This window comes from Archocentrus centrarchus, unplaced genomic scaffold (assembly GCF_007364275.1).
Source record: "Archocentrus centrarchus isolate MPI-CPG fArcCen1 unplaced genomic scaffold, fArcCen1 scaffold_44_ctg1, whole genome shotgun sequence".
NCBI classification, from domain to species: Eukaryota; Metazoa; Chordata; class Actinopteri; order Cichliformes; family Cichlidae; genus Archocentrus; species Archocentrus centrarchus.
This window is the reverse complement of record NW_022060270.1, coordinates 2,313,164-2,339,964: the sequence shown is the minus strand read 5'-3', so window position 1 is coordinate 2,339,964 and position 26,801 is coordinate 2,313,164. Positions and strand designations below refer to the sequence as shown.

Below are 26,801 nucleotides of genomic sequence, written 5' to 3'. Positions count from 1 at the left end.
TTGTGTCCTTTGATCTGATACAAAGCAGCAAGTTCAGCCTTACGACCCAACCTAGTTCACAGCCACGAAAATTGCATCACTTTTCTCCTGTAATACTCACCATGCAGTAAATTGTAGTAGAAAACTTGATGTCGAGATGGAAGAGTCACACCCTTCTGCCGCATGCATCACGCGTTCTTGGTTCGAGACCAGCTAGCTTGCAGGGCCCAAGTTGAACCCTTTTTTCGGCCGAGCACCGAGTGTGTTTGCGGTGGAAAAAAACGCTGAATGGTTCAAATACTGGCACTGGCACTGAAACCCCACTGGTGGAAAAGAGGCCTCACTCATATTCTGGTAGGTTTGGGAAGCATGTGGGCCTAACTTGGGGACCCTTACTGGATGTATACACTGTCCAGGATTCAAACCCCTGACCTACTGTTCCAAAGACGTTTGTGTTGCCAGTCAAGTGAGTGTGTCCAAAATTTGATTGGTGCTATTGGTACTTTAGATTGTTTAAAGTAGGCACCTCTTGCTTAGATGACAGCTTTGCATATCTTGGCATTTTCTCAGTCAGCTTTATGAGGTAGACACCTGGAATGGCTTTCAGTTAACAGCTGTGCTTTATCAAGGGTTAATTTCTTTAATTCCTTGCCCTCTTAATGTGTTTCAGACCATCAATTGTCTTGGGAAGAGGTAGAGCTGATATACAGTAAATAGGCCTATTGGAGTTCTAATCCATGTTATAGCAAGAACTACTCATTTAAGTAAAGAAAAACAACAGTCCATCATTACTTTAAGAAATGAAAGTCAGTCAATCCAAAAAATTTCAAGAACGTTGAAAGTATCCTTAAGTGCAATCTCAAAGACCATCAAACGTTATGATGAAACTGCTCTCAACAGGACCGCCCCAGGAAAGGAAGACCTTCCCTCTAGCCACTTTTCTACCAACGGGTTGTGGTGCTGGTGCCAGTATTTGAACCATTCAGTGGTTTTTCCACCACAAACGCACTTGGTACTCAGCCAAAAAACGGGTTCAACTGGGGCCCTGCAAGCTAGCTAGTCTGGAACCAAGAACACGTGACGAAAGTGGCAGAAGGGCGTGACTTTGCCATCTCAACATAACGTTTTCTACCATATTACATGTGTATTACATGAGAAAAGTGAAGCGATTTTCACGGCTGTGAAATAGGTTTGGTCTTAAGGCTGAACTTGCTGCTTTGTATCAGTTCATGTCACAGATAAAAGGATGCAAAGTGCGTACTTGTCATCTTGCTTGTATTTTCTGTCTGTGTTTACCTCTGTGCTGCACACAGATGCTGCAGTAGTTTTGTTTGGACCGTAAAATGTGTTCACAGCACAAGAAAGGGGAGCGTGTTCTCCCACATTTGTACTCTTTGGTTTCTGTGTCCAGACGAGGACCCGCCCACACTCATACGTAAAGGAGCGGTTCACAAGTGCAATGGAAACACGGACCCGTTCCTAAGCTTTTCGCCGGTCTTTTGGGAACAGCACGGGCACCGGCACCCCTGCGGTGGAAAAGGGGCTTCTGTTGCACACCATAAGTTCATCCGAGTTACCAGCCTCAGAAACCGCAAGTCAACAGCACCCCAGATAAGAGTCCACCTAAATGCTTCACAGAGTTCAAGTAGCACACATATCTCAACATCAACTGTTCAGAGAAGACTGTATGAATCTGGACTTCATGGTCGAATTACTGCAAACAAGCCACTTCTAAGGAAGAACAACAAGAGGAAGAGAATGGCTTGGGCCAAGGAACACAAGGAATGGACATTAGACCAATGGAAATCTGTCATTTGGGCTAATGAGTCCAAATTTGGGATTTTTAGTTCCAAATGCCATGTCTTTGTAAGACACAGAAAAGGTGAGCAGATGGTTCCTACATGTGTAGTTCCCACCATGAAGTATGGTGGAGCAAGTGTGATGGTATAGGGGTGCTTTGTTGGTGACACTTTTGGCGATTTATTCAAAATCCAAGGCGCACTTAACCAGCATGGCTACCACAACATTCTGTCATCTATTTTGCGCTTAGTGGGGCTGTCATTTGTTTTTCAACAGGGCAATGACCCCAAACACACCTCCAGACTATCTAAGGGCTATTTGCCCAAGAAAGAGGGTGATGGAGTGTTGTGTCAGATGACCTGGCCTCCACAATCACCTGATTTAAACCAAACTATGATGGGTTGGGATGTGTTGGACTGCTGAGTCGAGGTAAAGCAGCCAACAAGCTCAGCAATGCTGTGAACTCCAAGACTGTTGGAAAATCATTTTAGGTGATGACCTCATGAAGCTGACTGAGAGAATGCCAAGAGTGTGCAAAGCTGTAATCAAAACAAAACATGCCTACTTTGAAGAATATACAATCTAAAACATATTTTGGTTTGTTTGACACTTTCAAGTTTACTACATGATCGATTTCATATGTGTTCCTTGATAGTCTTGATGTCCTCAGTTTTAATTTATAATGTAGAGAAAAAAGAAAAAAAGAAACAGTGAATGAGAAGGTGTGTCCAAACATTTCACTGACACTGTATCCACATATAAAGAAAAAAATATTGTGTCTCTTGAGATTTATTCAAATTGCTTGGCTATCTCAGCTAAAAATAATATTTCCCAGAGCATGAAGGGAAGAAGTGGTGTTTTCAAGCCAGCCTACAGTATGCCTTTATCCATACCTTGTCAGTTGTAGACAATTGGAAATCAAGCCTTGGTTGGCTCTGGAGCTTGAAAAAGGCGACTGGACTTCTTTTTGTTTCTTGAAGACGTTTCACCTCTCATCCGAAAGGCTTCTTCAGTTCTCAACCAAATGGTGGAGAGACACAGGTATTAAACCCCTGTGGGCGTAGTCCCCTGGAGGTGGTTATGACCCTCTATTGATCATGTGTGTGAACACATGTGCCCAGGTGTGAAGGGGGCGTGGGTCATATTTAATCAGTGGTTTCAGTTGAAACCAATTTAGGACTCCGCTCCATTGTTTCCTGTGGCCTATTGAGGTCACTGGAACAAAGGTGTGAATGGGGGTTGAGACGTCTGGGAAGGGAGCTCAGGACAGCACTGTAAGCGGGGGAAAGTTGGTGACGTAATCCACCTCCTCTGTTCAATGATGGTTGTTCACAGTGGACATAGATGGCTTCTTTCACTCCTCTTTCAAACCATCTGTTTTCCCTGTCCAAAATGTGAACATTGGCATCCTCAAAAGAGTAGGATGCCAATGTTCACATTGGCATCCTACTCTTTTTTTCCTTCAGATGCAGATGTACTGCTGAATCTTGTCCTGTCGAGGTGGCTCTTCTATGTTGTGCCATTCGTTTGTGAAGAGGCTGTTTGGTTTCACCAATGTAGAGGTCCGAGCACTCTTCACTGCACTGAACAGCATACACTACATCGCTGATCTTGTGTTTGGCGGGTTTGTCCTTGGGATGAACCAGTTTTTGTCTTAGGGTGTGACTTGGTTTGAAGTATACTGGGATGTCATGCTTGGAGAAAATTCTTCTGAGTTTCTCTGACAAGCCTGACACATATGGGATGACAATGTTGTTCCTCTTGTCCTTCCTATTCTCTGTAGTTTGTGTTTGGCCTTCATTCCTGTGCATCTTAGCTGATTTGATGAAGGCCCAGTTGGGGTAACCGCATGTTTTGAGGGCTTTCTTAATGTGTGTGTGTTCCTTATGCTTCCCTTCTGCCTTAGAGGGAACACTTTCCGCACGGTGTTGTAGGGTCCTGATCACCCCAAGTTTGTGTTCCAGAGGGTGGTGGGAGTCAAAGAGGAGATACTGGTCTGTGTGTGTGGGCTTCCGGTAAACTTCAATGTTGAGGCTTCCATCTTCCTCGATAAGCACCGCACAGTCCAAGAATGGTAACTTGTTATCTCTGGTGTCCTCCCTGGTAAAACGTATGTATTTATCCACTGAGTTAATGTGACGAGTGAAGGCTTCTACTTCTTGGGTTTTGATTTTGACCCAGGTGTCATCTACATATCTGTACCAGTGGCTAGGTGCCATCCCTTTGAAAGAACCAAGAGCTTTACTTTCCACTTCCTCCATGTAAAGGTTGGCTACAATGGGAGACACTGGGGAGCCCATGGCACATCCATGCTTCTGTCTGTAGAATCCATCATTGTATTTAAAATATGTTGTGGTAAGGCAGAGGTCTAAAAGTGCACAAATCTGATCTGGGGTGAAGCTGGTTCTGTTCTGTAAGGAGTCGTCTTCCTGTAGTCGTCTTCTGACGGTCTCCACTGCCTCAGTTGTGGGTATGCAAGTGAAAAGTGAAACCACATCAAAGGACACCATGGTTTCATCTGAATCCAGTACAAGATTCTGGACCTTGTTAGTAAAATCTGTAGAGTTTTCAATGTGGTGGGGTGTGATGCCAACAAGCGGTGATAAGATGGTGGCGAGGTGTTTGGAAATGTTGTAGGTGACCGAGTTTATCCTGCTGATAATGGGTCGAAGTGGGACTCCTTCTTTGTGGATCTTTGGGAGTCCATAAATGCATGGAGTGGCTTCTCCAGGGTACAGGCGGTAGTAAGTGGGGCGGTCAATGGCTTTTTCCTTTTCAAGTTGTTGCAGGCAGCAAACAACTTTTTTCTTGTAGTTGCTTGTGGGATCACGTCTCAAGACCTCATAAGTATTGTTGTCACTGAGGAGTGTAGTAATTTTGTTGTGGTAATCCGATGAATAGGGTGATCAGGACCCTACAACACCGTGCGGAAAGTGTTCCCTCTAAGGCAGAAGGGAAGCATAAGGAACACACACACATTAAGAAAGCCCTCAAAACATGCGGTTACCCCAACTGGGCCTTCATCAAATCAGCTAAGATGCACAGGAATGAAGGCCAAACACAAACTACAGAGAATAGGAAGGACAAGAGGAACAACATTGTCATCCCATATGTGTCAGGCTTGTCAGAGAAACTCAGAAGAATTTTCTCCAAGCATGACATCTCAGTATACTTCAAACCAAGTCACACCCTAAGACAAAAACTGGTTCATCCCAAGGACAAACCCGCCAAACACAAGATCAGCGATGTAGTGTATGCTGTTCAGTGCAGTGAAGAGTGCTCGGACCTCTACATTGGTGAAACCAAACAGCCTCTTCACAAACGAATGGCACAACATAGAAGAGCCACCTCGACAGGACAAGATTCAGCAGTACATCTGCATCTGAAGGAAAAAGGGCACTCTTTTGAGGATGCCAATGTTCACATTTTGGACAGGGAAAACAGATGGTTTGAAAGAGGAGTGAAAGAAGCCATCTATGTCCACTGTGAACAACCATCATTGAACAGAGGAGGTGGATTACGTCACCAACTTTCCCCCGCTTACAGTGCTGTCCTGAGCTCCCTTCCCAGACGTCTCAACCCCCATTCACACCTTTGTTCCAGTGACCTCAATAGGCCACAGGAAACAATGGAGCGGAGTCCTAAATTGGTTTCAACTGAAACCACTGATTAAATATGACCCACGCCCCCTTCACACCTGGGCACATGTGTTCACACACATGATCAATAGAGGGTCATAACCACCTCCAGGGGACTACGCCCACAGGGGTTTAATACCTGTGTCTCTCCACCATTTGGTTGAGAACTGAAGAAGCCTTTCGGATGAGAGGTGAAACGTCTTCAAGAAACAAAAAGAAGTCCAGTCGCCTTTTTCAAGCTCCAGAGACTACTATGACCTGGATGACTGAGAATCTACACAGACAAGCCTTGGTTGGCAACACCTAGAGACTTGCACTGCCACTGCAAGGTGGGTAGGGGTATAACAAAGCATCACTGAACATCCAGCAGGATAAACATTTCCATTAGTGCTTTTCTAAAACCAGTAGTCTTTCACTCCCTTACAATTTATACTTTAGCTTTGGTATGACAAGTAGCTTATAGTTGCGGTCCTTGAAGGCTTGGGAATAGTATTTCTATATAACAACAAAGTGGAGAAATTGAGTCAATCACTTTGTTACTGTTATTGTCCTGCTGTTTCTCTATGCATTGGCATGCCAAAGATTAACATCTTAGCAGACAATGTGGAGACATATTTATTTGTTTCCTGTGGTTGCTGCTGTCCAATGATGTGTTTAATGCAAAAGAAGCATAAGAATTGGAATGCCTATAGTTTTCTCAATTTGATTATTGAATGAGAATATCTGTCAAAGATCAGCTCGGCGTGATTGTGAAGCTATCTACCTGTATTCATTAAAACATTATACCTTGGTGAATGTTTTTGTTTCACTGGGTCATTACATTATCTCATCATCTTTACAGTCTTTAAATTGCATGTCTTAACTCCACCAGGACTTCACCATGACCTTGTATCTGAGACACTACTGGAAGGATGAGCGTCTGTCCTTCACCAGCAGCACCAACAAGAGCATGACATTTGATGGCCGTCTGGTGAAGAAGATCTGGGTCCCTGATGTCTTCTTTGTCCATTCTAAAAGATCCTTCATCCATGATACCACCACCGACAACATCATGCTCCGTGTTTTTCCTGATGGGCATGTGCTCTACAGCTTGAGGTCTGTAGTATTTCTGTACCTGACTTACTGACTGATAAATATTTTAGTGAACCTCCAATTATATGGTTAAATAGAACTGTTAAAATAAATCCTTTTCACGTTTATTGAAATGCTTGCTTACAGTCAAACAGCAATAATCTCCTTGGTGGAGGAATAAAGCCTCAGTTTAATAAAAATCTTAGACAAGCAAATACTACCGTATTTTTCGGACTATAAGGCACACTTAAAATCCTTAAATTTTCTCAAAAATTGGCAGTGCACCTTATAATCCAGTGCAAAATAAGCTGTTAAAACAAGCATGACACATTTCAACATCAAGGAATACAGCTGAGCGAATGATTAATTTCCAACTATATTAAGTGAGACATTAATGTTGAATAAAACTATCCAGGTATGATGGTAAATGGACTAGCTCTTATATAGCGCTTTTCTACTCAGTATGAGCACTCAAAGCGCTATTACAACATGTTTACATTCACCCATGCACTCCCATTCATACAAGCACTTCCATGTTTGCTAAGCTAAGTGCTTTTTAGTTAACTATCATTCACACACATTCATACTCCGACGGGACGGTCGGAGAGCAACTTGGGATTAAGTATCTTGCCCAAGGATACATTGGCATGTAGCCTGGAGTAGCCAGGAATCGAACCGCTGACCTTCTGATCAGTAGGTGACCTGCTCTACCTACTGAGCTACAGCCACCCCAATGATGCTTAATTTTAATTTCAGGAGTTTGCTTCACAGGAGCACTTCCACCCTTCATTGGTCTGTGTAGCAGACTGGTGGGAAAATAAACAAAATTTTGAAGTTTAAGCTTATGTATATTGATTCATTCATCAACCAAACTTAAATTAATATTTCTAATGTTAAATATTGAAATGTGATTAAAATGCGATTAATTTCGATTAATTAATTACAAAGCTCCTAATAATTAGATTAAGTCCCACCCCTAATATATATATATATATATATATATATATGGCTGACTGAAGGCTGGACGGTCCTGATCCCCAAGGACCCCGAGAAGGGACCAGTCCCATCCAGCTACTGGCCCATAACCTGCCTCAGTACAACATGGAAACTCCTGTCAGGTATCATAGCAGCTAAGATGAGTAGGCATGTGGCACAATACATGAGCGAGGCCCAGAAAGGGATAGGCAGAGAGACCAGGGGAGCAAAAACCAACTACTAGTAGACAGAGCAGTCACTCGAGACTGTAAGACCCAACTGACAAACCTGTGCACCGCCTGGATTGATTACAAGAAAGCGTATGACTCGATGCCGCATGCATGGATCCTGGAATGCCTAGAACTGTATAAGATCAACAGGACCCTAAGAGCCTTCATCAAGAACTCAATGGGTATGTGGAGAACAACACTAGAGGCTAACTCCAAGCCCATTGCACAAGTCAACATTAAGTGTGGGATTTACCAAGAAGATGCCTTGTCCCCACTGTTGTTCTGCATAGGCCTGAATCCCCTCAGCCAGATCATCAACAAGACTGGCTATGGATACATATTCAAAGACTATGGAATGGAGCAAACATCAGCCGCCTCCTGTACATGGATGACATCAAGCTTTATGCTAAGAGTGAACGAGATATCGATTAACTGATCCATACCACCAGGATCTACAGCAATGATATCGGCATGTCATTCAGACTGGAGAAGGGTAGTCGGATGGCAACTAAGAGAGGAAAAGTAGTCAGAACTGAGGGGATTACACTACCAGAAGGCAACATTGCAGACACTGAGGACAGCTACAAGTACCTTGGAATCCCACAGGCAAATAGGAACCATGAAGAAGCCGCTAGGAAAGCTACAACCTCCAAGTACCTGCAGAGAGTAAGGCAAGTCCTAAGGAGTCAGCTGAATGGGAAGAACAAGATCCGGGCTATCAAACCTATGCCCTGCCAGTTGTCAGATACCCTGCTGGGATAATAAGATGGCCAAAGGAGGAAATGGAAACCACTGATATTAAGACCCTGAGACTGTACGCTAAACGGAAGGGAGGTGGCCGAGGACTAGTGAGTGTCAGAACCACTGTCCTAGATTAAACAACAAAGATCCTGGAATACATCAGGAAGATAGAAGAAGTGGCTGACATAGAGAAATCCTACCAATGGCTGGACAAGGCTGGACTGACAGACAGCACAGAGGCACTAATCATGGCAGCACAAGAGCAAGCTCTATGTACAAGATCAATAGAGGCTAGGGTCTACCACACCATGCAGGACCCCAGGTGCAGGCTGTGCAGAGATGCTCCTGAGACAATCCAGCACATAACAGCAGGGTGCAAGATGCTAGCAGGCAGGGCATACATGGAATGCCATAACCAAGTGGCCGGCATAGTATACAGGAACATCTGTGCCGAGTATGACCTCGAAGTTCCGAGGTCAAAATGGGACACGCCCCCAAGGGTGGTTGAGAACAACAAAGCTAAGGTCCTGTGGGACTTCCAGATACAGACAAACTTGTGGTGGCTAACCAACCGGACATCGTAGTGGTGGACAAACAACGGAAGAAAGTTGTGGTGATAGATGTTGCAATATCAATACATACCAATACATCAAGAAGAAAAAAACACGAGAAGCTCGACAAATACCAAGAGCTCTGAGAGGAGCTGGAAAGGATGTGGAAGATGAAGGTAACAGTGGTCCCTGTGGTAATCGTAACACTCGGGGCAGTGACCCTCAAACTGGGAGAGTGGCTCCAGCAGATTCCTGGAACAACATCCGAGATCTCTGTCCAGAAGAGCGCAATACTGGGAACAGCTCTGGGGACCCTCAAGCTCCCAGACCTCTGGTAGAGGACCCAAGCTTGGAGGGGCGAGCTGGGATTTTTTTTTTTTCTTATATAAGAGCTCAGACGCATTTCACCCCCCCATCATTATAACAGGTGAGGGGTGACACTGGGTTTGATGGATTTGTTACGATGCAGTGATGCAGTTTTCTGCTGGAAAAACTTTTAAAAACCTACTTTGATGTTATTTTGACACATAGCAGCCACTCAAGCCTTGCTACAGACCAACACACACCCAGTGGCTACGATACACCCACCCCCACCCCCACCCCCATTGTGGCAACCTCATGAAGCAGGACTATACAGCCCCACTCAAAACAGTAATGACCTGAAGAAGACATTCTTCAAACTGAGATACGCTGCCCCCGTAAATAGACATTTTAATGTTTTGACTGTTACAGCATACAACAAATCATGCTTAGAGGAGTAGTAATGTTCCAGCAGAAACGATACACAAATTAAGGAGGGTTTATTGAAACCCATTATTATTTTTATTATTATTATTATCATTTGGGGTTTTCTCTGGGGCTCATCTGAATTCACTCTGGTTTCACCAATATTTGCTTCATTTTTAAAAAAAATTTATTCTACCAGTTATATTACACTAAAACACATCACAGTGCAATAAATAAAGCCTGCTATAACTGCATCACAATCTCATCACTAATTCCCTGCAGGGTTTGATACGCCATTTAAAAAATCAATGAACAATTTTGTCTGTGTATTATGTTCCTGACTTGGCACCCAGAGACATCATTGTGGCTAACTTCTGCTCTAAATGACCTACTTATTTATTTGCTTTTCTCAAATTCAGGTTTAATTACTTTCTTCTTCCTTATCTTGAAGAGCGATTCTTTGATTTTTCATGGTGCATAGGACAGGGTGAAAAAAACTGAGAAATCTTAAGGCAGTGTTTAAAGTTGCGTTTGTAGTTGAGCTCAACATCTCCAAATTCATGACATAGAAACTCACGATTTATTTCAAGACATTTCTCCTATTTCATGAGTCATAGTTCAATCTAGCAGCTGACTTTAATGAGCACCTAACCACAGTACAGAGCAGCCAAGCTTATTTACTTCAGGAATATTTGCAGTTGAGAGATTAACAGGGATTATAATGATAAGGTTAAAAAAAAAGAAAAGAAAATGTTTTTCATTTTGTATATTTTCAGGATTTCAGGGGGGAAAGACAAAAAAAATAAAAGTGTAGATAGATTTTTTGGTTGTCTACACATGAAAGTCTTTCTCACATTCTCTTTCAGATATTTAAGAACAGCAGATTGGCGAGCAGAGCAAGTGTTTATGGGAAAATATCTGAGAAAGAAAAGGATTTTAGAAGAGATGATGACACAAGAGAAAATCATCTTTCAATGTTCATTAAATATTGCTTGAATAAAACAATTTGATAGGGCATTTTTTGTAGATGATCTGTTATTTCAATAACTCTTTAATGTGGTTTCAAACAGACATGAGAGAAGAGACTATCATTCTGTCACAGTTTAATTTTATCAGTTGTATGTAAAGGAGGATGAGAAAATTTTTTTTATATTTGCTCCATTACTAACTGAGACAAGCAAACAGATCACACAAAGGGAATGATTCAGATCAAAATGCCATATTCATAAAATTATAATAAACACTCAGAAAATATGTAGGAACAAAAATTGGGGTTCCAGTGCATGCTGAGAGACTTTCTGCTGTATCTTTCCCGAGAGAATGCCAAAACATGTACTAACGATCGAGAATTTTTTATGCTGTTTCCAAGATTTTGGCAGCAGGAGATAATGATTGGAGAGATATGAAACAGCATTTAAAGGTCAGACCAGAGCAACATTACACCTCAATTGATCAGAATCAGCTCCAATGATAGCCTTTGTATTTTTCACATCTGGCTATTGAGGTCATTTCTGACTGAAGAAAATGACAAGAGAAAACTAAAAACAGATGGTGAATTGTTTGTTGCTCAAATGTCACATTATTAATGATCCAAATGCAGTACAGTTATTTTAAACAGGAAAAATCCAACAGAATCCACTACGAAAGAAAAACAAACGTTTGTGGAGTAACATGAGGAAGCAAACCGGAAGTAAAGGAAGATACAAACAGAGTTTGGTAAACAGACCAAGGGAGACAATATAAGTCAATACAGTGTCTTGCAAAAGTATTCATACCCCTTGAAATTTTCCATATTTTGTCACATTACAACCACAAACATAAATATATTTCACTGGAATTTTTTCTCTTTTTTCTGGAATTTTTTTCTTTTCTCTGAGTGCAACAATTGCATTCAGAAGTTGCCTGATGACTGCTAATGACTAAAAAGAGTCCACCTGTGTGTAATCTAATCTCAGTACAAATACAGCTGCTCCGTGATGGCCTCAGAGGTCGGTTAAGAGAATATTGGGGAGTAAACAGCATCATGAAGTCCAAAGAACAGGTCAGGAATAAGGTTGTGGAGAAGTTTAAAGCAAGCTTAGACTATAAAAAGATTTCCCAAGCTTTGAACATCTCACGGAGCACTGTTCAATCCATTATCTGGAAATGGAAAGGGTATGGCACAACTGTAAACCTACCAAGACAAGGCCGTCCACCTAAACTTACAGGCCGAACAAGGAGAGCACTGATCAGAGATGCAGCCAAGAGGCCCATGGTGACTCTGGACCAAATGCAGAGATCCACAGCTCAGGTGGGGGAATCTGTCCACAGGACAACTATTAGTCGTGCACTGCACAAATGTGGTCTTTATGGAAGAGTGGCAAGAAGAAAGCCATTGTTAAAAGAAAACCTTAAAAAGTCCCGTTTGCAGTTTGCCAGAAGCCATGTTGGAGATACAGCAAACATGTGGAACAAGGTGCTTTGGTCAGATGAGACCAAAATTGAACTTTTTGGCCAAAATGCAAAACGCTATGTGTGGCAGAGAATTAACACTGCACATCACTCTGAACACACCATCCCCACTGTCAAATATGGTGGTGCAGCATCATCATGCTCTGGAGCTGCTTCTCTTCAGCAGGGACAGGGAAGTTGGTCAGAGTTGATGGGAAGATGGATGGAGCCAAATACAGGACAATCTTGGAGGAAAACCTGTTGGAGTCTGCAAAAGACTTGAGACTGGGGCGGAGGTTCACCTTCCAGCAGGACAACGACCCTAAACATAAAGCAGGGCTACAATGGAATGGTTTAAAACCAAAGATATTCATGTGTTAGAACGGCCCAGTCAAAGTCCAGACCTAAACCCAATCTGCTGTTCACAAACGCTCTCCATCTAATCTGACTGAGCTTGAGCTGTTTTGCAAAGAAGAATGGGCAAAAATTTCAGTCACTAGATGTGCAAAGCTGGTGGAGACAAACCCTAAAAGACTTGCAGCTGTAACTGCAGCAAAAGGTGGTTCCACAAAGTATTGACTCAGGGGGGCTCAATACTTTTGCACACCGCACTTTTCAGTTTTTTATCTGTAAAAAATCATGTATCATGTATAATTTTCTTTCCACTTCACAATTGTAACCACTTTGTGTTGGTCTTTCACATGAAATTCCAGTGAAATATATTTATGTTTGTGGTTGTAATGTGACAAAATATGGAAAAGTTCAAGGGGTATAAATACTTTTGCAAGACACTGTATGTGCACTCAGGAGAGATTAGAAAAGACTCGGTCGAGAATGAGACACAACTGGGAATAGTTGGGATAGGGCAGACAGTTATAAAAGACACAAAACCAAATACAAGAAGCAAAAACACCTGAGGCCTGATGGGTCTTCATTTTTGTTTTGACATTACAAAGCAGGGTCAGAATTTGGCATTAACAACATGAAAGCATGGATCCATCCTGCTTTATATTCAACAGTTCAGGCTGCTGGTAGTCGTGTAATGTGTGGAGGATATTTTCTCTTGCTAACAGTTGAGCATTTAAATGTCACAGCCCGCCTGAATACTGGTGCTGACCATGTCCATCCCTTTATAATCACAGTATACCTATCCTCTGATCGCACCATGTCACAAAGCCCAAATAATGTCAAATTGTTTTCTCAAACATGACAGTACTGAAATGGCCTCCGCAGTCACCAGATCTTCATTTAATAGAGCATCTTTGGAATGGAAGATTCATATCATGGATATATAGCTGACAGTTGCTACCATGTCAATATGGTCCAAAATCTCTGAGGAATGTTTTCAGTACCTTGTAGAATATATGCCAAAAAGAATTAGGATATTTCTGAAGGGGTCCAATCCAGTACTGGCAAGGTATAACTAATGAAGTGGCCAGTGAGTCTAAGTAGCACAAATTACTATCACTGTGCCCCTCTGTTTTTCTGTTATTTGTTCACAGAGTGACAGTGACAGCAGCGTGTAACATGGACTTTAGTCGATTTCCTCTGGATTCTCAGACCTGTTCACTGGAGCTGGAGAGTTGTAAGTAAATAAAGTAAAGTAAGTAAGTAAGTAAAGTTTCATTCAATGTTCAAAATATCAAGTGGTGATACTCTGCCGGTTTTAAACACCATGTTGATCCTGCAAGGGAAATTATGTTACAGCAGCAAGAATACTACAGTAGTGCAATCTACAATAAATAAACAACAAATGCCACCGGCACAGAGTGCAAAACTATATATATATATATATATATATATATATATATATATATATATATATATATATATATATATATATATATATATATATATATAAATAATTTTTAACATATAATTTTTCCTGGTTATTTGGGGTTTTAATGTAATAGGAAGTATTAAAAACACATCCTGGTGTTGAAAAAATTCTGTAGATCTTGGTATCAAATACACCGTTTCCTATTAATTCTTTATTAATGAGGGTAAAAACTTTCATTGACATTAAAATTGTGTTTTTTTTTTCCAGAGATCTGCCAAAAGGGCTGCAGAAATTGCAACAAATATAACATTACATTTCTATAAAGAGTAGCCAAAAAGGACTGGATTGATTATAATGTAGCTACAATAACGCAGTCATAAATATATTTGCAAAACAAGTCATTTTATTTTATATATAAGCCCTTCATAAATCCTGTGTGCCACAGTATATTTACTGATATAAGCAAATATAATACGTTAAAAAAAAAAAATCATAAATCCCTTTTTGGCACAACACCGGAAACCTGAAAACTCAGCTGTCACCGTGTTTTGTGTATATACAGCACTCCTACAGCTTCTCTTAGTGCGCTATGGCATTGCCCAGACCTCACTTCAGTACTGAGGGGGACATCCCTCCATCTCCCAGACCTCAATTCATCCTTTAGCAACTTCTTGCGACTTTTGAGGCAGCTGACAGTGAGTTTTCTTACACACAACTTACCAACAGCGCCATCTGCCAGTCACCAGATTATGCACATATATACACGCCAGGAACCTGTAGAATTAATGTACATGCCTTCTGAATAAAATCCATCATTGTTTTCTGCGTTTTACTGGGTACGGTTTCCAGTTTTGGAACAATGCTTCCACTTTCTTGTTAAATTTATCTCCGGTGGCTTTGGCTGCTTTCCACACCTGCTGCGCCGCACTCACGGCTTGTTCCTGTCTAATATCATCAGTAGAGTCATTCTGTGAATTGATGATGGACTATTTGAGAGAATTCAATGAGGCCTTTGAACTGATCTGCCAGACTGGAGGCCATATCACTGCAGACCGCACAATAGTGTAGTGGTGTACAAGTGAACGAGTAATTTACCTGATGGAATCTTCCTAAAGAGATCAACAAAGTTTTATCTAATCTAATCTAATCTAATCTAATCTAAAACAGGCCAGAACTAGTGTCTCGAGCACTTTCATTGCATGTGATGTGAAGGCAACTGGACTGAAATCATTAAGGACAGGACAGAAGGGGTGGCTTTCTTTGGTACCAGCCATATACCAAACATGTCTTTCATAGCACGGTACCTTTTACTGCAGCAGACTCCTGCAGGTTGAAGAGATACGATGCCAGACAGCACAAGACCATGCAGCACATGACCCTGGGACTGATGCAATCAAGTCCTGCAGCTTTGTCTTGGTGTAGTTGAATAGAATAGAATAGAATAGAATAGAATAGAATAGAATAGAAATGTTATTGTCATTGTACACACAAGTTGCACAACAAAATTTAAAATGCAGTCCTTCCAGTTGCCTCAGACAATAAATAATAAAAGTATGAGTGGTAAAAGAATTAATAAAATACAATACACAATAATAAATTAAAATTTGAAGAATCCAGCCCTGATATATACATGATACACACACACACACACACACACACACACACACACACACACACACACACACACACACACACACACACACACACACACACACACACACACACACACACACTCACTTCCATTGGACTGCACAGAGTTCAGTTCAATGATGGCTCAGGCATGAAAGCTGTTTCTCAATCTGTTTCTTCTGGCCTTCATTGTCCTGAACTGTCTGCCTGATGACAGTTGCTCCAGCTGTCTCCTCACATGGCCAGCCATCACACTCAAGCCCAGCATGGAGGAGGGGGTGGTGGAGCGGTGAATTTTTTGATGACTAAGGAGGTGTTAAGATTGGTGCTGTGTGAGAAGGGGAAGCAGGGGGTCCAGTACTGAACCTGTTGAAAAACAGATTAGGTCATGTTTGTAAATGAGAACTGGTTCTCAAACATTTTACCTGGTAAAATAAAGGTTTAAAAAAAAAATTGGCTCTGTCCAGGCTGCCCCCTGCTGCTGCTGATCTTTTGGATTGAGGCCTGTGATCAGCTTCATCCCCTCCACACTTCTTTGATGTTATTAGCTGAAGTTTGGTCCCGTAGTAAATAATATGGGAGCACTGTGGTCCAGGTGCAGCCATGTCTCTATAGCCATGTTTCCATAAGTAACTATTCAGCAGGGGTCGACTCAACTCCAGCGTGTCAGGAACACCTCACCCAAGAGGCGGCCAGGAGGCATCCTAGTCAGATGCCCAAACCACCTCAACTGGCTCATTTTGATGTGGAGGAGCAGCAACTCTACTTTGAGCCCCTCTCAATTGGCTGTGCTCCTCATCCTATCTCTAAGGAAGAGGCCAGCCATCCTTCAACTGAAGTTTATTTCTGTCGCTTGTATGCACGATCTCATTTTTTTCTGTCACTACCCAAAGTTCATGACCGTAGGTGAGAGTAGGAACGTACATTGACAGGGAAATCGACAGCTTCGCTTTCACAATCAGCTCCCTCTTTAACACGACAGACCAGTGCAGTGTCCACATCACTGCAGACGCAGCCCCTATCAGTCTCCCACTTCCTTCTCCCAGGGTAACAAGACCCTGAGATGCTTGAACTCCTCCACGTGGGGCAGTAACTGGTCCCTGAGCCGGAGTGGGCACTCCATCCTTTTCCAGCTGAGACTCAGATTTAGAAGTACTAATTCTCATCCCAGCTGCTTCACACTGGGCTGCAAACTGTTCCACTGTGAGCTGGAGGCCACCACCTGATGAAGCCAACAGGACTACATCATCTGCAAAAAGCAGAGATGAGATTCTGAGGCCACCAAGGCAGCGTTCCACCACTAGGTTACGCCTAGAAATTCTGCCTATAAAAATTATGACCAGAATCGGTGACAAAACCTGGCGAAGTCCAACACCCACAGGAAAGAGTCCAACTTGTTGCCAGCAATACGGACCAAGTTCTCACTGCAGTTGTAAAGTGACTGAATGGCCTGCAACAACTGGCCAGACACTCCATACTCCAGCAGCAACTCCCACAGGATACCCCGAGGGATGCAGTCAAATGCCTTCTCCAAATTTACAAAACACATGTAGACTGGATGGGCAGACTCCCACATACACTCGAATATCCTCAAGGGGAAGAATAGCTGTCCAGCATTCCATGACCAGGAAAAACCGCATTGTTCCTCTTGAATCCGAGGTTCAACTAACGGACAGACCCTTGTTTACAGCACCCTGGCATAGACCTTACAGAGGAGGCTGAGGAGTGTGATCCCCCGATATTTGGACCACACCCTCCCATCTCCCTTCTTAATGATGGGGACTGTCACGCCAGTCTGCCAATCCAGTGGCACTGCCCCAGACCTTCATGTGATGTTGCAGAGGTATGTCAACCAAGACAAAACAGCCCAAGGCAGCTCTACAACATCCAGAACCTTCAGGAACTCAGGGTGAATCTCATCCACCCCAGGGGCCTTGCCACCAGGAGCTGTTTAACCACCTCAGTGACCTCACCCCCAGTGATGTGCAAGTCATCCCCCTCATTCCCAGACTCTATTTCCACTTCAGAAGGCGTGTCAGTGAGATTAAGGAGGTCCTCGAAGTATTGCTTCCACAGCCTCAGTTGAAGTCAGCAGTGCCCCACCCGTAATATAAACAATGTGAATAGAGCACCGTTTACCCCTCCTGAGTCACCTGACAGTTTGCAGAATTGCTTTGAGACCATCTGAAAGTCTTTTTCCATAGCCTCACTGAACTCCTCCCACATCCGAGTTTTTGCTTTGGTCACCGCCCGAGCCACGTTCCACTTGGCATGCCTGTACCCATCAGCTGTCTAGGAAATCCCACAGGCTAACAAGTCCGATAGGACTCCTTCTTCAACTTGGTGGCTCCCTTCACCTCGGGAGACCACCATCTGGTTCAGGGGTTACCACCACGACAGGCACCAACCACCTTGCAGCCACAGCTCTGAGCAGCAGCCTCAACAGTGGAGGTGCGGAACATGGTCCATTCGGACTCAATGTCTCAGCCTCCCTTGAAATGCTGTTGAAGTTCTGCCGGAAGTGCGAGTTAAAGATCTTGTGGACTAGGGCTTCTGCCAGGCATTCTCAGCGCACCCTCACAATACGTTTAGGTGCACCAGGTCTGTCCAGCATCCTTCCCTGCCACCTGATCCAACTCACCACCAGGTGGTCATCAGTTGACAGCTCAGCTCCTCTCTTCACTCAAATGTCCAGAACATTTGGCCGCAGATCTGATGGTAGGATTACAAAATTGCTCATCATGCCAAGTGCACTTATGGACACCCTTATCCTCAAACATGATGTTTGTTATGGACAAATTGTGTTTTGCACAGAAGTCCACTAACAAAACACCATTTGGGTGGAGTACATCCCCACCAGAGAGGTGACATTCCATGTCCCAATTGCCAGTCTTGGCCTCACACGACACACATTGCACCCGACCCCTACGGTGCTTCCTGTGGGTGGTGGGCGTGCAGAAGGGTGAGCCCGTGTCTCACCTTTGGGCTGCACCCAGCCGGGCACCATGGGCTATTGCCCGGCCACCAGATGCTCTCCCTCAAGCTCCCTCCCCAGGCCTCACTCCAGGGTGGGTCCCCTAAAACCCTATTCTGTGCAGGGTAAACAGTTCCCTTGGTGACTCTTCCATAGGGGTTGTTGCATCACTCTTTGCCTGGCCCCTCACCCAGGATCAATTTGCCATGAGAGACCCTACCAGGGGGGCAAGCCCACGGACAACATAGCTCCTGGAATCACTTGGACACACAAACCCCTCCACCACAATAAGGTGGCAATTCACAGATGAGACATTTCTACTATATTTAAGAAAAAGGATTCCCTCAATTGTATTTATTTTTGTAAATGACAACCTCAGCTTTTGAAGTGCTAAATCCATGGTCATTGAAGAGATGTTAAAAGTCACTAAATCAAGTCACATAGTTATTAAGCTGCCATCAATAAATGGTGTGAAGCATTACGATCCCTGCTGTGAGGATGATATCAGTCACCCAAGCTGAGATGGTACACATGTCCAACACACACACACACACACACACACACACACACACACACACACACACACACACACACACACACACACACACACACACACACACACTGAGACTGTCTGAGAACCTCCCATGCCTATGTGGCATATTGGGCGGCAAACGATCACCACTGGGCTCGGTCTTGTGCCCGTGTTTCAGCTTCTTCCAATGGAATATTCGATGTTCTGAGGTCTTGGTGGAATGACCTTCGCCAGGTATTGCGGTGGCGTCCTCGGGGTCTTTTGGCGCCCGGGGGCTGCCAGCGCACCGCCATCTTCGGGATCCTTGAGTCATCCATGCGAAGGACATGGCCGGCCAGTCGGAGTCTTCGACGTGCACTGATGTTGTGGAGCTTTTTTTTTTTTTTAGCATGTCATGTCTGGCATTTTTCACAATCGGAATGATGATCCAAATGCACTGATGTACCAAACATATTTGCTTTAACAAGAACAGCTCTATAAGTTTCTATAGGCTATGCTTGTTAATTTTTGTATTTTTATTTATTTATCTTTTTATTTAGTTAGTTAGGAAGGGGCAAGAAAAAGAGGTCGGGGGGGGGGGGGGGGGCAAAAGGAAAAAGGAAGAAAAGAAAAAAAAAGAAAGAAATCAAAGAAAAGTAGATATTCTCACACTCACATCCATACACACACCCACATGCACATACATATACACACACACACACACACACAATTTTATTGTTTCTAGTAATGTGTGTGTATGCGCCTCTGTCATGCAATGTACTCAATAATGAGGGCAAGAAACTGCAACCATGCCCCCCGCGATCCAGAGGCAAATAGGGAAGGACCCAGGGGACCCAGGCCATCCACAGCCCAGGAGCTCAGAAGACCTGAGGCCACACATCCCGATGGCAACCGCGTGCACTCCCCAGAGGAGGAAGGAGGGAGACCACAGACGGAGCCCCCACAGTCAAAGGGCAAGAGTCCAGAGAGCCAGAGGCAACGAGCAGCGCCCCCCCCCCCCCCCCCCCTCTTCGTTGGTGATGTGTTCAGTGTAGTGGATCTTCAGAATCCGGCGAAGGCACCATTGTTGGAAGACATCCAGCTTGGTGTTGATGCTGGCCGACGACTTCCAGGTCTTGCTGGCGTAGATGGCGGTTAAGGATGACTATTGAATTCAACAAGCGGAACTGATCTTGAGGGAGATGGTCGGAGAGGACCACATCTTGTTCATCCTCCGAAGTACTGCGGCCGCCTTCCCGATGCGGCACTTGACGTCCACCTCCGCGTCACCATCATGGGAAATCACACTACCGAGGTAGGTGAACTTCTCCACTTCTTCCAGCCGCTGCATCCCAACATAAATCCCCCGTCGTGGGTCCGTGGAGCTGACGAACATAACCTTCAACTTCTCGGCGCTGATCGTCAGGCCAACTTTGCCAGCTTCTCCTCCCAGCTCGGTCATTGCATGCTGTAACTTCGTCTCGCTTTCCTCGATCAGGGCGATATCATCAGCGAAATCCAGGTCACCGAGGCGGTTGTGATCGGACCAATGGATGCCGGCTTCAATGCGGGCACTGGCTCGCCTCATGACGTAGTCGAGGACAACGAGGAAGAGCAGCGGCGACAGGATGCAGCCCTGCCTGATGCCCGTGGTGATCTCGAAGAAGTTGGTGTGGCCGCTTCCGGTCTTGACGCAACAGCTCGATCGCAAGTACAGATCTTGATGAAGTTGACCGGGACACCGTACAAGCACAGGATCTGCCAAAGAGAGTCGCGGTGGATGCTGTCGAATGCTTTCTTGAAGTTGACAAAGTTGATGACGAGTTGTTGCCGGTACTCGACGCACTGCTCAATGATGTTTCTTAAGGCGAAGATCTGCTCCGTGCACGATCGGCCACTTCGGAACCCTTCTTGTTCCTCTCGCAGCCGTTGGTCAAGGGCATTCTTCAATCGTCAAAGAAGGACAATGCAGAATGCCTTGCCAGGCACGGAGAGCAGGGTGATGCCCCTCCAGTTGGTGCACTCGGAGATATTGCCCTTCTTTGGTATCTTAACTATGGCGCCTTTCCGCCAGTCCTCCAGCACCGCGCCTCTTTGCCAGCACTTGTTGAACAGGATCGTCAGCTCTTCCTCCATGGCTTGGCCGCTGTGTTTCAGAAGCTCCACTGGTATTTCATCCAGGCCGGCTGCCTTGTTGTTCTTAAGGATCTTGAACGCGACCTTCACTTCCTCGATGGGCGTCCACCGCTTCGAAGATGTACGTCGTGGTGGGCTCTGGCTGGTTGAGGGTCTCCTGGAAGTGCTCGACCCACCTTCTGTTTTGCTCTTCTTGGGCGATCAAGAGTTTTCTGTTCTTGTCCTTGACCGGGACGTTTGCATTGGACCTCGCTCCAGTGAGCTCGTTCACAATGCGGTACAAGGTCTTGGAGTCGTTCCGATTGGCTGCTTCCTTTGCTTCGGTGCCTTTCCTTTCCAGCCATTCTTTCTTGTCCTTCCGGCAGCTTTACTTCACTAGCCGATCCAACTCGGTGTATCTTTGGCTCTCTTCTTCTCTGGCTTGCTCGGTTTTGGCCTGGTCTCGTTTGAGCTTGGCGATTTTTCTCTCGTCGATCAGCTCCCATGATCAGATTAAGATTAAGATTAAGATAGTGTTTATTTGTCACATGCACAGTTATACACAGTACAATGCACAGTGAAATGTATTTTGTACCTGCAACCATATATACACACACATATAAATAAGAAGAATAAAAATAAAAAAAAGTAATTCACACTATACACTATACTCTATATACTATACACTATACACACTTTTATAAATTATAATATTTACATTGTGCAATAATGGTCCAGTTAGGGCTCAGAGTTGAGCAGACGGATGGCTTGTGGGTAAAAACTCTTCTTCAACCTTTCAGTCTTAGCCCTCAGGCAGCGGTAACGCCGGCCTGATGGGAGCAGGGAGAAGAGAGAGTGTCCGGGGTGGCTGGGCTGTTTTAGGATCTTCATGGCCCTCAGCCTGCACTGCTTGGTGTAAATGTCCTGCAGGTTGGATCCACTGCTCGCTTCTCTTTCCTCGGTGTCTTCCGATGGTGTTTTGGGCGGACTCCGTGATGGCATCCCTGAGGCCAGTCCAGAGGTCCTCCACGTCCTCCACGTCCTCCATTTCTCCAAGGAGGGCAAAACGATTTTGCAGTTCTAAAGTGAAGGTGTTGACGGCGATAGTTATTGAATTCCTTTATGAGTTGCGCCAGCCGGCCGCTCTGATATAATGTGCGAACGTTCCACGTCCCGATTCTTGTAACGGTCTTGGCGGAGAACAATGCTTCCATCGGGCGTTGAACGTCTTCCAACGCGTCATCCCGCTTGAAGTAGAATTCCCGCTGTGTTGTTCAAAACTTCTACTTTCGTTTGTCGTTTCCGTAGCGGTAAGGGTTTTACGGGGACGGGTTGCTAGCCCGACGCCCAACCCTCCTCCTTTCTCATCCGGGCTTGGGACCGGCAATGGCGGAGTTCACACACACACACACGCACGCACACACACACTTACACACACACACACACACACACACACACACACACACACACACACACACACACACACACACACACACACACACACACAAATTATCCTAAGGGAAAACTGAAAACCCAAATTCTATTAAATGAACAAAATGTTTGTTGACAGTATGGAGGAGATGAATATGCTAGGGCCAGCTTGAGTTCATAGTTCTGCATAATTATGTGGGTTTTGGCATTTATACAGTTCATCAAGGGTACATTCTATGTTTATTTGTTTAAATTCTCAAAATTAATTATTTTTGCTACCATACAGTTTTATACAGCTGCAGAGCAAAGATCCTAGCAGGCCCCAAATTCTTTGGTAGCTACAATATTTAGATAACAATTAACAGAAACTGCAGGTACATTCATTTACAGAAAACTATGAGCATACACAAGATCCAGAATAGATTGGCCATGGTTGTACCGATGACTAAACACACAAGTCTTTTCTCTCCTTGTCAGTTTGTACCTCTCTCCCTCCATGGCTGTGTGTCTAGTCCCAAAAAGGATGAGATTCAAGTTAAACCTGTGGTAAACACCATCTATTGGTTTCTGTAAATATCTGCAGGACATAAGATGCAGTAAATTGGTAGGATCCACATATCAATCAATTGGTTATAAAACAAGTACAAGTGGTTATAATGTGAAAAGCTAAACTGTTTATTATTGGCATTAAGTGCAGCCAATAAGTAAACATTTCATTAATTTCAGTGGCCAAAATAAATAAATACAAATTCTCTTTTTTCAGGACAGCATGGTGCTGCAGTGGTTAGCACTGTTGCCTCACAGCAAGAACGTCCTGGGTTTGAATCCAACATACAGTCAGGGCCTTTCTGTGTGGAGTTTGCATGCTCTTCCCATGTTTGTGTGGGTTCTCTCTGGGTACTCTGGCTTCTTCCCACAATCATGCAGTTACTGGGGTTAGGTGAATTGGTGATTCTAAATGGTCCGTATGTGTGAATGGTTATCTGTTCCTCTGTGTTGGCCCTGCAACAGACTGGTGACCTGTCCAGGGTGTACCCTGCCTCTCACCCTATGACAGCTGGAATGCCTTCTGATAATGCTGCCTAAGTGAAACATGTATAATGTAAATAGAAATGATATTAGCACAAAACCCTGTGCAACTCCATAATTAACCTTAGTGTGACTCCCCATTTACATGAACAAACCGGAGTCTATTAGATAAATATGATTCAAACCACTGCAGTGCAGAACCTTTAATACCTATGGCATGCTAAAATGTTATGATCAACAGCAGGGGTGAAAGTAGTTTTAAATTCTTGCCGGTACTATGACAAGCACACACACACACACACACACACACACACACACACACACATATATGTATATATATATATATATATATATATATATATATATATATATATATATATATATATATATAGTCTGCCTGGATAAGGCAGAAATTAGAATCAGTTGACAATGTGGAATATATTTTTGTTGTTAAGGAACTGACATGTTTGCACACAATGCACACTTAACACAATTGATGACCACCTCCATGCATTCTGGCTCTGTCCACCAATACAAAACTTCTGGACAGAAATGACCATCAAACTTTCGCAAACCTCAATCCTCTTGGCATCCACTGTGTTTTGGAGCTGAATGCACTCTCATGTAGCATAAATGAAATCTCTGGTCCTAAGCAGTGTTTTTGAGCTGTGCTGTGTTGTTGACATTGAGCAGAATAACGTGAAACACAATTAGTTCATCTCTATTTTAATTGAGATAGTTTGTAACAAGCAGACCGACATTAAACGTAGCGGTGAACGTTTTAACCTAGCCGAACCAAAATCACCTGAAAAAACTTCGCCCTCTGGTTATTATTGGCTCTGGAAAACCCCTGTTGTTGCCCGTTAACTGGCCGTGTCCTGTCCTCTGGGATGTAGTGCATTTTATATGAAAGGCTAGACCCTCCCATTTTGATTGACACCTCATTCGGCCAATCATATTATGAAATGGGTTTTCCAGAACAGGTACTAACCAGGGGGTGTCACGTAGCTTTTCGGTTGATTTTGTTGCAGCCAATTACATGATTGGCCGAATGAGGTGTCAATCAAAATAGGAGGGTCTAGCCTGCCATATAAAAGGCACTACATCCGTGCCGCTTACCGGACGTGGCTGTCCTCGATCTCTAAGGGGAGAGAAGCTAGAGAATTGAGGCACAAGCATAGCACGAACAGTTCAGAAACAATTTGAAATGAGAAAAAAAAAGCAATTTATTAACTGATTACATCGTGTTTTAGACTGCTTATTGCTAGTGGATTTATTCTGACCCAAAGTACAGCCGTGACCGGTTCTGAATGATGGCTTTACAGCAGACAGCTGCACGAACTCTGAAGATGCTCCTCAGAAAGAGCCAGCACATACCAGAGACTTTTTCACAAAGTGTCCCCATACGTTACAACCTCTGATGTTCTTGAACTCATCTGCGAAATATGTTATGCTTTAAAACTTCAACATAAGACATTTGAGCATTTGTAGCTCTTGGGTACTATTGCAAAATTACCAAATGTATATGAAATACATTTTTTTAGCCCAGCCAAGACCTGACAGTTTTGCAACTGTGGAAGAATATTCAAAGTACTCATACCTTTTTTCTTTTCCTTAAGGGAAAGAACTGCTTAAAAGTTTTACTGGCCAGGTCTAAGCTCATGACTGAAGTATGTGATGTTTTACAGATGCTTACACAGATGAAGATTTGATGCTATACTGGAAGAGCGGTGATGAGTCCCTCAGCATTGACGATCGTATCTCCTTATCACAGTTTCTTATTCAGAAGTTCCACACCACATCTCGCTTGGCCTTCTACAGCAGCACAGGTATAAACACTTTACAATGAATTATACATTTTTGATGATAATTTTTTGTGTCGTGGTATAAATTCCACCCTTAGGATAAATGCTGCTGTCTTTTTTTATGTCTGCTGCTATGCTGGCATGGTTTTAAGGGGGAGGGTTCCAAATAATATGAAATCCTCAAACATTCAAACTAAGTCTAAGTTAAATTAAAGACTGACAGAGGAACTGTGTTGAAAATGAAATGGTTTATAGGAGAAAATGACAAAAATAGAAATCCCTATTAAGGTGACAGAGGGAGGACTTCAAGGTGAATTTTGAGGGTAATAAAAAAGCCAAATGCAACCCAACCTCACAACAAACTCAACCACTTGAAGTTGTTAATCTAAGTGCTTTCTATCTATTCACACGCCAGTGAACACACTGTGATCAAGTCAGGGTTCAGTATCTTGCCCAAGGATACTTTGGCATGTAGACTGGAGCAGCCAGGGACTGAACCACTAACCTTCTGATTAGTAGATGACCCTTTACCTCCTGAACAACAACCACCCCATTGAGCAAGACTTGAGTTTTTTGTTTGTTTTTTAAAACTGAAACTAAATATGCTCAGATTCATTTTCAGCCAAGAGCCAAGAAATTTTAACAGTCACTTGAATTTACTTTCAAGGATTACTTCTGTGGTGTCAAAAGCAATCCCAAAGAAACCCATGCACATATCTATAAATAGCAGAATGCAGCTGTCTTTTCTCTGGTCTACTGAAAAATACTGTCATGATTAGCTGTGTAGCAGGTGAGAGATGGACCCAAAATGCAGGACTCTGAGACAGGATGAGGCAAGACTTCAGCTTTATTCGCTGATCAAAACAGGTTTACAAAGCTGGGTGGGGCCAGCAGCAAAAATTGGGATACTAACTTAAAGAAGGATACAGAGAGACAGGTGAGCGCACACGGCAGGCAGGGAGCCAAAGACAACAACGAAACAAAGGACAAGCCATACACACAATATATACACACATGAGGTAAAGAGAGAAGAATAGAAACATCTGGGGAGAACGGGTGAACAGAATTACACTAACGAGACAAGGGGACGTACACTAAACACAACACACACAGAACAGGGGATTGGCAAAATAAAACAGGAAGTGACCTCATGTAACATACACGCAAAAAGGAGGGAGGAATGAACAGACTGAGCAACTGAAAGCAAAATATGCTTAACAAAACCCTATACAAGGTTATAACATAACTCCAATCAAACCTGTAACACACCTACAAAACAAAACTCAGTGTCCAAAAAACTGGGCAGAACTAGTCCAGGATTTCTGATCAGACAGACATCATACATCACACATATCTGAAAGTCTTTACACTGATTACCTCTAGTTT

General features: G+C 43.6%; 1 protein-coding gene across 1 annotated transcript in view; it reads left to right on the top strand.

Moving 5' to 3' along the window:
- Positions 1–26,801, top strand: part of gabrr2a (gamma-aminobutyric acid type A receptor subunit rho2a) — a 58,203-nt gene that overhangs the window by 8,278 nt on the left and 23,124 nt on the right. Inside the window, exons 2-4 of the mRNA XM_030724995.1 lie at positions 6,289–6,512; positions 13,644–13,726; positions 25,299–25,439. Coding sequence (XP_030580855.1) covers positions 6,289–6,512; positions 13,644–13,726; positions 25,299–25,439 — 448 coding nt within the window. The remainder of the gene's footprint in view (positions 1–6,288; positions 6,513–13,643; positions 13,727–25,298; positions 25,440–26,801) is intronic.